We start from the raw sequence: 13,247 nt of genomic DNA on the forward strand, positions 1-13,247 counted from the left end.
GAAATTAGCATCTTGGACGGGTTCTTGCAACTAGCGGAAAAGTTGCGGGTATTTATGTTTCATTTGATCTTCTCGTTCCGAAGTGAATTTGGGTCCTTGCTTGGCATTCCAACGGACCTTCACTATTGGTATTCGGCTTTGTTTCGTTCTCTTGATTTCCTTGTCCATGATTTCCATAGGCTCCTCTATGAAGAGTAGACTCTCGTTTACCTCAATTTCAATGAGTGGGACTACAAGGGTTTCATCGGATAGACACTTCTTTAGGTTGGACACGTGGAAGGTGGGATATTTGTTAATAAGTTATATGGGTAGTCGGAGTTTGTAAGCTACAGGGTGATTCTAGAAAGAATTTCAAATGGACCGATATACCTTGGATTTAGCTTTCCACGGTTGCCAAAACATATCACTACCTTCCAAGGGGAGACCTTCAACAGAACGCGGTCACCAACCTAGAATTCCAAGGGTTTTTGTCGCTTATCAGCATAACACTTTTGCCGATCCTGGGATGCCTTAAATCATTCGCGAATCTGAACGATCTTTTCAGTAGTTTCTCGTATGATCTCCGGGCCGGTGAGTGTGCTATCAGACACTCGATTTCTTTCTAGTTGCATGTGACCTATCTCAGCCTATCACAGAGTGGATCTGCACTAGTGTTCGTAGAGGGCTTTAAATGGCGCGACCTCCATGCTAGTGTGATAGCTATTATTGTAGGAGAATTCAACGAGTGGTAAGTGGGTATCCTAGTCCTTACCAAAGTCTATCACACATGCTCTCAACATGTCTTCCAACATTTGAATGGTCCTTTCGCTATGATCGTCTGTTTGAGGGTGATAAGTTGTATTCATGTCGAGTTTGGTTCCTAAGGACTTTTGGAGTGATTGCCAAAACCGTGAGGTGAACCTACTATCTCTTTCAGAGATGACGGATATTGGCACCCCATGTAGTCGCACGATTTCTTTAATGTACGTCCTGGTTAGCTTCTCCATCTTTATTGGTAGGAAGTGTGCGGATTTGGTTAAACTGTCAATGATCACCCAGATGGTGTCAAGTCCACTCATCGTCTTGGGTAACTTGGTTATGAAGTCCATGGTTATCCACTCCTACTTCCACTCGGGTATGTCAGGTTGCTGAAGCAAACCCGAGGGCTTTTGATATTCTACCTTGAACTTGGCACAAGGCAGGAAATTGCCTATATAGGTAGGGATCTATGACTTCACGTTTGGCCACCAAAAAAGATTCTTTAGGTGCAGATACATCTTTTCAGAACCAGGATGAACGAAGTATTTTGTCTTGTGAGCCTCGTTCATGACAACGTCTCTGTACCCGCTGAATCTCGGTGTCCAGATTCGATCCATGAAGTAACGAGCTTTATCACCCTTAACTGCTAAGTTTTTATCCATTCCCCACAATGCCTCACCTGAGACATTCTCGGGTTTCAGGGCTTCTAGATGTGCCTCCTTGTTCAGTGTGGATAGGTGTGAATGGATGGTCATGGTTAATGATTTTACACGGTGGCCCAAGTATTCTTTCCGGCTTAGGGATTTTGCTACTACGTTGTCCTTGCACAGATGATAACGAATTTCGCATTTGTAGTCTTTTAGCAGCTCAACCGATCTTTGTTGTCTCATGTTGAGCTCCTTTTGATTGAGAATGTGTTGAAGGCTCTTATGATCTGTGAAGATGGTGCATTTGGTACCTTATAGGTAGTGCCTCCAGATCTTTTGGGCAAACACCAGTGCTCCTAGTTTGAGGTCGTGCATGGTGTAATTGACCTCATGGGTCTTGAGTTGTCTTGAGGCATAGGCATTTACCTTTCCTCGTTGCATAAGCACACATCTAAGGCCCTGTTTGGATGCATCACAGTAGACCACAATGTCTTCGGTTCCTTCTGGGAGAGACAAGATTGGAGCGCTGCTCATGGCTTGTTTAAGTGTTTTGAAGGCGACTTCTTGTTTATTCTCACAGCTGAATGTCACTCCCGTCTAAGTCAAGGTAGGGAGTGGCTTTGCAATCCTGGAGAAGTTTTGTATGAATCTTCGGTAGTAGACTGCAAGGCCCAAAAACTGGCGTATCTCCGTCATTATTCTTGGCGTTGCCCATTTTTGAACCGCCTTGACTTTGGAGGGGTCTACGTGTATCCCTTCCTTGCTGACTACGTGCCCCAAGAAATCTACTTTTCTAATCCATAACTTGCATTTCGAGAACATTGTGTACAACTTTTCTACCATTAATGTCTCCAAGACCTGTCGTAGATGTTGACTATGTTCTCCCTTACTTCGTGAGTAGATTAGTATGTCATCGATGAATACTATCACAAATTTATCGAGATAAGGCCGGCACACATGGTTCACTAAGTCCATGAACACTGTTGGCGCATTAGTCAAGCCGAAGGGTATCACTTCAAACTCGTAGTGGTTGTAGAGTGTTCTGAATGTCGTCTTTGGATTCCTCCTGAATTCGCATCTGATGGTACCCCAACCTTAGATCAATCTTTGAGAAGTAGCTCGATGCTTGCAGTCGATCAAATAAGTCATCGATTCGCGGTAGGGGATAACAGTTTTTGATAGTGACCTTGTTCAATTCTCGGTAGTCTATGCACATGCGGAATGATTTGTCATTCTTTTTCGCAAACAAGACCTGTGCTCCCCAAGGTGAGAAGCTCGGTCTGGTAAATCCTTTGCTCAACAGTGTAACGACCCAATTTTCAAAAGAAATTTTTTTCATTTTTGAATAATGAAAAGATTTCCAATAAGCCAGGAAATCTCAAGAACATTTGTTTTCAAATTCATAACATCAACCATTTTATTATAAATATCAGAGTTTCCCATAAAAACGCCTGAGAAAGTGCATGCTGCGCCATCAGGCATTTCCCTTGCCCTTAGGCTCAGAAGTTCCTGAAACAAACAAACGAATTATAAGCTAATGCTTAGTGAGTTCCCCTAAGCATAGCCACAAAATCCACTTAATAACATAATCCATACTAGCTATAAAAGCTACACAAACCAAATAATCCATGCATATAAATATATAGGGAAGCCATGGAAACCATTCGAGGTCTTACACCAAGTGCCACTTGAAACCCCCACGTGGTCTTTGCTTGCCACCACTGGAACCCCCACATGGTCTTGGATCACTGTCATGGGAATCTCCACACAGTCTACCCTAATCATAGAAATATTATACAAACTAAACATGTAAACATACTAGGAAGCCGTGGAAACCCTCCAAGGACTTATACCCAATACCAAAGGAACCTCCTCATGGTCTTAATATATTGCCACAGGAACCCCCTGGGGACTTCCATCAAGTGTCATAGACACATATAACCTAATCAACTATCTATCCATATATTATGAAATGGGCCAGCCTTGGTGCCTTGGACCCATTGCTATGGTGAAAAGACTCACCTCCCAAAAATGTTGAACTAATAAGATAAGATCAGATAAGTCCCAATGTATAGCTCCAACTCATCTGCCTACAATCATCATATGACCAGTTTTTACAGAACTCCAGAATACCAAAAATATTGTCAAAGTCACACTTGGTCAACCCTAGGCAAAGTCCAAGTCAACAGTCAAGGTCAACTGTCCATGTGGAACCCAACTCGTCGAGTGCATCCAACAACTCGGTGAGTTGCTTTAGAGTCTAGAAAATTAAGACAAGCCCTAACCAACTCGCTAAGATGGTCCTTCAGCTCGTTGAGTTCAGTTGATATCCAGTAGACGGGAAAACTCGATCCGACTCGTCGAGTTGCCAGAGCAAGTCGTCGAGTTTTCCCCTAATTGCAGATTATGATGCTACGTCGATTACATGGACTCTAGGGCTTAGATCTAAGGTCTAAAGGTGTCTAGAAGGATAAATTTTCCAACTTTACCCCCAAAACCACTCTGAATGCTCTAAAATCCTTAACAAAGGTTGGAAAGCTCAAAATCTTATCCATAAGGTTCAAGACTCTAGGGATCTAGAATCCCTCCTTTCCAGATGTGTTTCTAATCCTCAAAATGTTCGAAAGATGGAGGCATTATGGACATGCACATCCAATGCGTTTCTTGAAGTCAAAATGGCCAAAAGGGGGAAAATATACCCTAAAGTCCACGCATGGTATCCATACTTGACCAAAAACTAGATCTAGCCTACTATGGGGTCATTTTGCCCTGGAGATCCATAAAGTTGCAAACTTTATGAACCCCATGCATAAAATCAACAAGAATGCTAGGAAATTAAGAGTAAACTCAAGATCTAGCCATACCCAAAGATAGAAATCGAATCTTGGATGCTTACAATAGTCCACGAGATGATCAAGCTCAAGAGTGAGGGCTGGATTTGCTTGATTTTCTCCTTATTCTCAATATTTTCTTCTTCTTAAGCTACAAAAGCCACTCTAGCTCACAATATGGGAGAAAATGGAGATTTGGGTTTAGCACAGACGTTCTTAGGGTTTGGAGGCTAATGGAAGGTCTTCCTCAAGGTTTTAAGGAGATTATCTAAATTGCAAACCCTAAATATTAGGGATTCTGTTTATAGAGCCTACTCCTTTATTCGGGGCCTTTCGAATCATCGAGTAGGTTCTAAGACCCACATCCTAAAAAATGATCTCTACTCGACGAGTTGGAGCTGCTCGACTCGTCAAATTCCAACCTAAACCCTAGAATTCTAAAAGTAATTCGATACATGAAATGAGTGTTACAAGCAGCTCGTTCAGTTGACTTGACAGTTCTTGCATTTCAACTGGTCCTAGGTGGTATGGGTATTTAGCTATAGGGGTGGCTCCGGGGATAAAGTTGATTCTGAATTTGACTTTGCGTATGGGAGGTATTCCCGGAAGTTCTTGTAGAAATACATTAGGGAAGTTACAGACGTCTGGAATATCTTTGATGTTTTCACTTTTTGTTTCCCATCCACTACGTGGGCTAAGAAGGCGTGGTATTCCTTACGTAGATATTTCTGAACCTTGATGCATGAGATGATTTAAAGATTCATGTCTGTTTTGTCGCCATAAATGATGAGGGTTTCGCTGTTTGGTAGGGTAAGGTGGACGACCTTTTTGTAACAAAAATTATCGGCATGTTGAGGACATAACCAATCCATGCCTATGATAACGTCCAAGCTACTTATTGTGACCGACATTAGGTCGATTCGGAAGGCATGATTGTTTAGAGTTAGTGTGCATCCTACAAATATATTTTTAGTGCTTTCTATTTTTCCTTTGGCCATTTCTACGGTGAACATTTCATTTAGTGACCGGGGTTTCTGTTTGAGTAAGTGTTTAAACTGGTGTCTCACGAAAATTTTTCCGTGACACTATCGAAAAGTGTGCATCTGTATGAGTTGTTTAGGAGAAACATACTAGTGACCACGGTGGGATCCCTCATAGCTTCCTCATGCCCTATCATTAGAACCCTTCCCATGTTCCCGCTATTTCTGTTTGTGCCTTCGAGCAATCTTTCTTAAAATGTTCCGTCTCAATGCAACCGTAGCATGCGCGACTTACCCCAACATTAGTGGCTTGGGTGTTTTCTTGTGCCGGGGATCTGCGCTAATGAGTAGTGTGGCCCTTCTTGTTGCAATTGTTACATTGCCTATTTCGGCAGGCGCCATGGTGATGGAAGGTGCACTTGTCGCATTTCGGGAGGGTTCCGACGTATTGCTTGACCGGTGAAGGGGCGGTGATGGCATGGACAACCACAATTTGTTGCTTCTTGGCCGGGTCTTGAGCCGGTTGGCCTTCCTTTTTGTTCCAAAACTTCCTCTTGTTGTCACCTCCTTTTGGCTGTTCGGGTGTGGGGGTTACGATGCCTTGACGAACTCCCTTGTCGACAAGAGTTTGTTCCAGACACTTGGCACTGTCGAGGGTGCTCGGGTTGGCGGATAAGACCATCCTCCGAATCTGAGGGGATAGCCCCCAGATGTAACGTTCCACTTTCTTGGCCTCTGGAGTGACCATTCTTGGGCACATAGTTGCCAGTTCGTTAAATCGAGCAGTGTAGGTGGCAATGTTAGAGCCCTTCATGGAGTGTTCCCATAGATCTTGTTCCATCTTATGCATCTCGCTCCTTGGATAGTATTCCTCGAGCATCATTGCTTTCAATGCCTCCAAACTCATGGAGTTGGCAACAAGTAGACTCAAAATTTTAACGTGGCCGTTCCACCACGACAAGTCTGAGTCCACAAACGTACATGCGACATATTTGACCTTGAACTCGTATGGGCAGGCGCAAATTTCGAAGATGGACTCAGTTTTTTTGAACCATCTTCTCAAAGTAACGACCTCGCCCTCATCATGGTACGTATTAGGTTTGCAGTTCATGAATTCTTTGCATGAGCACATCCGCTGGTGCCCTTGGTTTTCTCCCTGATTCGAACTGTCAGTCCTGTTTCTGCTATTTTTGCTATTACTGCAGATTTGGGCCACAACGGCTGTTACGGCGCCCTGGAACATAACATAATCCATTTGTGGAGGTGGTGGTGGTGTGTGTGTGTGTGTGGGTGGGGGGGGGGGGGGCTATTGGTGTGTTGTTCTTGTGTCTGTTTGACTTCCTTGGTGGCATACTTCTGCCATAAAGTGTAAAGGTGGAATGGCGATAAGTTTTTGAGAAAAGTCTATGAATCGGACATTACCGTAATAGACTGCCTTGTTTGGTGTGTGTATCAAGTCTAGTTGTTATTGAAATTTGTAGGCAATTCAGAAATCTAAGTTACTATATGTAAACAATTGCATAAGAAATAGCAACACCCAATGAAATAAAATGCGTACCCATTTCATTGATAATATGGTTCTAGTACATAGTTTCGTGAAAATTTGACCTTTAAGAAGGTCTACATGAAAGCGTAGCACCAACGCTTACTCGTAAACAAAATCAAGACATGAGTAGTATATGCCCTACTCACGGAGGGTAGTCTCCTATGGGCCATGGGATAAAGTCGAGGCACCCTGCATCTCTTCTATCCGACGCTCAGTTGCAATCACCCTCTCCTCGAGAGCCGAGTGTCTCTCCTGGTACTCTCTCATTACTGCTCGAGCGGTGGTAAGGTCCTCATAGAGACTCTCAATGAGGTGGCATGTCCGAGGGTAGTCCCTCTCTAGTAGTCGAGTATGTGCGTCAATAGCCTCAACAGCGACCCCTAGCTCCATGATACGATTTATCGATACCCTAATCTGATCCCTGAGGTGCAGGATTTGTTGAACCATGACAAGGAGGGCACTGTCTGCCGGTCCTCCGAGGCTGAGGGTATAAAAACCTTGTTACTTGCTGTATGGGAGTGTTGGCGTTTGTCACACCCCAAAACCATGAACGGACGAAACGTTTTGGGGCGGAGGATGTCATGTATAGTATCACAACAATGAAAATTAGTAAACAAGCAACAACATCATCCATTGCATTAATAATAAAATTTTAATACAAGTGTGTTCTGTCAAATTATAATAAACACTAAAGTATAAATCAAAATGAAAGATGAGTCTTGAACAAGCTCCATCTTCTCTAAACCTTGCATCGGTACCTGTCTATGGTTAACCTGAGGATACAAGTTATTTTGAAAGAGAGTATCAGCTTTAAAGCTGGTGAGATCATAAGTATTTTAGTGTCTTAATTTGTATGTAAGTATTTGTATGTATATGAACTGTAAGTATTGAAAATGTATATGAACTGTAAGTATGAAAATGTTTTGTATGATCCTAGGAAGCCCTATGTTTCCTAGTAATCGTATCCTTCTACCAAGGCATCTAGTGTCTGTGTGTGTGGCTCTTGTAAGAGTGTGTATTTTCCCAAATCTGACTATCATTAATCCAAAAATATAGCTTCTACATTACTGTGCATCGTGTGAATGTTCACGAAGTGAATGTAATGGGGTAATTAAACAGTACTATGGTGTAGTATTGAACTACAACCGTACTAATTACCTTAAGTCTATGGTAATTTTGTAAGTACTGTAGTATTTGTAATAAGTGACTACTTCTGTACTAATATTTCCTTATTTGAGGGATACGGCATAATGTGATGGCTAGATCCCATGCTAGACGCTCCCTTATCAAATGGATTTTGGGACCCATACACGACCCCTGCATATCTGCAAGCTGTGAACATCCACATTACTATGATCATGTATACCCGATATAACTATCACAATGCGTTGTGATTCATCGGTATAGTTAGATCCTGAACTTGTTCTATGCTATAGCACCTAGTGATGTCTGTCCTATTATCGTATATGTAAACGCACTCATGTAAACGTATATATGTAAACGTACTCATGTAAGCGTAATCATGTAAACATATCTATGTAATAGTATAGTAATGTACTGTAATGTTTTGCATGTGCTAGCTGTAACGTGTGTTCTCTCTCTATTTGGCATGTATAGTAATGTATTGTGTGTACTAGCTATAACGAGTGTTCTCTCTCTATCTAGCATGTATAGACTCATCAATAAACTGACTCATTGTATGATATTGCATTCTAGTAATAGTTCTAGTATCTTCCTAAACTACCCATATGGTAGCTTACTAGTAATGTAACTGGTATGTATGAGCATGGAAGTATACCCTTGCTACCCAAGGGTACTAAAAAAACTGGAAGAACCTTTATGACTATATATGTACACATGATATATAACTAGTATTTAAAGGACCTTCGGACGGATACCCGATATCCCACAAGACCACAACTCAAGCGCGAAAAGGAAATAGGGTGGATAGCCTTCCTAAGTCTATTAAACATTCCTCATATAACTATACATATATAGGCATGCAATTTATAATATAAAAGTATAAAGTAAGTTTTGTAAAACCTTTGAACATAATTATTATCTAAGAAAAGATTGATTTGGTGACAATCAATAAAACGGGTTGAAAGCATGGGTTTGATAAAACAGTTTAAGTATAAAGAAACATTTGTTTGAAACACAATTTGTTGATGTATATTGTAAAAAGTCGAATAGAGTGTTTTGTGTAGTTTCGCATTTTATGTTATTTTACTAAGTCATCTTTTATGCGAAGTGAAAATGTATAGACTTAGTATATTTTTTGTTTGTTCCCTATAAATAGGGACTTAGGCTAGAAGTAGAGGACGGATGCTAGAACTCACTTCTGCTTATTCTGTAATCAGTCTTAATCAATATGAGATCTGATTAATATTTACTCTATGTGTTCTTCATCTTAGATCGTTCAAATCTATCTTTTCTTTTCTAAATTCTCGATAACAATTCTAATCAATTGGTATCAGAGCAGGATTCAAACTGCTTACATCTGATTTTCGTATAAGAATCATTTGCTTTTTGAGTTACAAATTTACTCAAAACTTTCCACGCATTTTTGATTTTGAAAATCACTTTTGATCTTCAGATTTGAATTGATTCTGCATTTGAATTGTTAAGTCGAGTAATCGATTAGTGATTTGTGATCAATTCATTTGATAAAATTCTAAAATCCATCAAGTTTTCAAGTTTTTAGACATTTTCTGTGTTCATCAATGGCAAATTTTAACATGAATTCAATGACTTCTTTCTCTCACTTGCTTGGTTCCTCAACCAAAATTCCGATGTTAATTCCAGAATACTATGATCAGTGGGCTGATGGAATGGAAGATTACTTAAATGGAATTGATGAAGAACTTTGGAAGTGTATCGATGGAATAGTACAAGCTCCTGCTAATTGTAACACCATAAATTTCAAGGCAAAATTTTTCATTTAAAATAATCATTTTATTAGAACACTTGTTTAAAATCTCATTCATAATTGAATTACAAAACATAGTTCATTTTCACTTGAATAGAAAACCAGGATCCTCCAAAACATAACTCTTTCTCTGGTGTGTACAATCGAGCCGGTGCCGTCCCGTGTTACTGAATGGACCTGAAAACAACATAACACAAAACACTGTAAGCACGAAGCTTAGTGAGTTCCCGAATATACAACTTACGCATATACGCCTTTCCAGGCCCTGACCTTCCGGTCCACAACACAACCCGCCTTCCGGCCCTTAACATAATCGCCTTCCGGCCCGTAACATATTCGCCTTCCGGCCCATAACATATTGCCTTCCGGCCCATAAAACATACACAGCACATATAACAATTAACTTACCACATATAGCACATATATCACATATCATATCCGACCTTCCGGTCACGTAGCATATTGCCTTCCGGCCCATACATATTGCCTTCCGGCCCATATAAACATACATAGCACGCATAGTAATTATCTTACCATTTATAGCACTTATAACACATATCATATCCGACCTTCCGGTCACACAGTAAAACCCTTCCGGGTACAGTATAGTGAGAAGACTCACCTCGCGCATACTGAAAGTTAGCAACTCCTGAAATCCCTCGTACTTGATCCGCCGAGCTACAAGCTCCCTATAACATCATATATCTCTTATTAATACTTTTATCTTCCACGTTAACTGACCCTAAGAATTCACACATGGGTCAACTCTAGTCAACGGTCCACGGTCAACTCGACCGGACTCGGCGAGTACTCTGGCGACTCGGCGAGTCTAGTCGTCCTCCAATCCTCTAAGGTTTCCCTTTTACTCGTCGAGTATCCTCCTTGACCCGACGAGTTACTCCTGGAAGAATAGCGGGGCCACCCCGACTCCACTCGCCGAGTCTGAGGAACAGCTCGACGAGTCTCAGCTATTCTTCAAGCTACTCGTCGAGTCTGCTCATCTGACTCGGCGAGTCCATGCCATGCAGCCGCTCAAACTGCTTCCTAAGGTCCTAACTGCTCCGACCATTCATAGGTTTGGCCCTCCTAGACTGGTCCATCACGCAAGGTCTTCATTTAGGTGCTCATGCTACACCCCGAGACTTATAATTCACATGTTGACCTAAGGCATAAGGATTTCAATCCAAAACCTTCACCAATTCCCGAAATGCACAGACATGGGATATTCTGGACCTCCAAGGGTCCTAATACAAGGTTACAATCGTTTGGGGAACAAGGGTAACATTCAATCTATCCATAAAAGGGTTCCATAAACCCTAATCCTCTAAATACATCACCATAGCAGAGTATACACGAATTCTTACCTGGATAATGTGTTCTCTGTGTCCCCAATCCTCAGAATGTGATCCCCTTGTTGTTCCTTTAGCCAAGCCCTTCTCTTCTTTGCACAACAACTCCTTCAAAAATCACCAATGGCCTTTAATCTTGATCTAGATGCACACAATCGATTTAGAGTTCTTCTCAGAAGGCTAAAACGAACAATGACGGCCTATAAGTCCCCTTTATACGCCCCAAACCTAAACGGCTAGGGTTTTCGCTAAACAACGCAAACTCGCCGAGTCCCTATCTGACTCGTCGAGTCCAGTCGCGAACCCGCGACCAGGTCTGCGATCCTACTCGGCGAGTCTGGCTCCAACTCGCCGAGTCCCCCTTAAAACACCCCCTAAATATAATTTTAACAATACTTGAAATTCCGGGCTGTTACAATTCTCCCCCACTAGAATCAGACTTCGCCCTCGAAGTCTTACTCTGAAAATAGTTCCGGATGCTGCTCCCGCATCTCACGTTCCGACTCCCAAGTCATTTCCGATCCCTTCCGGGGTTGCCACTGAACCAACACCAGAGGTACCTCCTTGTTCCTCAGAACCTTGATCTTCCGATCCCTGATGGCCACTGGTCTCTCAGCATAACTCAGGCTCGCATCCACCTAAATGTTCTCTAGTGGAACCACTGCAGACTCATCGACTATACACTTCTTCAACTGCTACACATGAAAAGTGTCGTGGATCTATCTCAATTCCGCTGGAAACTCCAAACGATAGGCCACCCGTCCTACCCTCACAATTTCACGAAAAGGCCCAACATACCGGGGCCCCAACTTGCCCCTCTTCCTGGATTGAATCACCCCTTTTCCAGGAGAGACCTTCAGGAGTACGAAGTCGCCGACCTGAAACTTAAGCTCGTACCGGCGTCTGTCTGCATAACTTTTCTGTCAGCTCTAGGCGATCAATAACCTCTGTTTAACCTGCTGAATCTACTCTGTCGACTGAAGCACGATCTCTATACTGCCCACTACTCCCTGTAACCGAGAATTACCCACGATGCAATTCTGCTCCAAATCTCAACGATCACTCGACCCATAAGGGTTAGGAAACCATGAATCACCGGATCCCCGATCCAAAACCCACTTTATCCATTTCGGAACGACTGAGAGACCCATTCGCACTCTCAGAGCAACTCTCACGAGTTCCCTTCTTGTATTCGCATACACATGCTGCACTAGTCCCAACCTACCTTCCTCTTCCCTTACCTAGGGAAATCCGCTTGATGACCTTGCCACTACTCCATGTATCGCACATGCTCTGGATCTGCTCGCAGGGACTCTCGGGTCCATGCGTTACCTCTCCTCAGCAAATGAGGGTCCGATACTCCCTCCTATGCAACAGCTCAAATGGCGGCATACCAATGCACTAATGATGGCTGTTGTTATGGAACAACTCAACCAAGGATAAATACGTGCCACAGCTTCCTCCGAAATCTAATACATATGCCCGAAGCATGTCTTCGAGCGTCTGGATCGCTCCCTCTCTCTAAAGTGTCCTCAGGCATCATCATGATAAACTCTAGCTCGTTTCTCATATCCCTCTTCGAGACTGAGCACCAGGTCAGCTTCTGGCTCCACAGCTGAGCCCCCAAGGGTCACCCATAACATGATCCAAATACCCCACTAACTTCCTCCCCGTGACCACTATCCCGACCCAGTGACACGCAAGTCACGAAATCCCCTTTTCCTCATGCGAGAAAAATACAATCCCACCGAGGATCGTCTCACTCTAATCTCTGGTTTCTGTTGCGCATATTCCTTGCGTATCTTCCCGCATCTCCTGACAGAGACGGAGACCCCCGTCTCGCCCCCGACTCAACATCCAAGCTCCAAAGACTCAATACCAGGGCTACTCAAACCCAACTCTTCCACATCATACACTGCTCGAAACAAATTCCAACATCGAAATTCTCTTGCCATCTAGTGAGTACTGCAACTCCACGCAGTATCACAACACCCTCTGAGTAGGGAGTACTACGGCTCGAATATCCATCACAGACTCTGGAGGCAATCAACGTAACAATGCCCATCTTTGCGAAAATCCACTCTCTCAAATAATCTCCCTGGATGCCCATACTCGAAGGGCTCCCACTAGATTCACAGATACTTGATATGCCACACGTCGATTCAATTCAGGATTCACAAGTAACTCCGAAATAAGGATATCATACCCGGATATCACAGAGTACTCC

At 42.7% G+C, this 13,247-nt stretch overlaps 1 protein-coding gene across 1 annotated transcript; it reads right to left on the reverse strand.

The window, feature by feature from the left end:
* Positions 1–1,205: 1,205 nt before the first annotated feature.
* Positions 1,206–1,628, reverse strand: LOC111908746 (uncharacterized). Its single transcript, XM_023904559.1, has one exon. It carries the CDS (start codon positions 1,626–1,628, stop codon positions 1,206–1,208), a length of 423 nt encoding a protein of 140 aa, XP_023760327.1.
* Positions 1,629–13,247: the final 11,619 nt, after the last annotated feature.

Source organism: Lactuca sativa, chromosome 3 (genome assembly GCF_002870075.4).
Source record: "Lactuca sativa cultivar Salinas chromosome 3, Lsat_Salinas_v11, whole genome shotgun sequence".
NCBI classification, from domain to species: domain Eukaryota; kingdom Viridiplantae; phylum Streptophyta; class Magnoliopsida; order Asterales; family Asteraceae; genus Lactuca; species Lactuca sativa.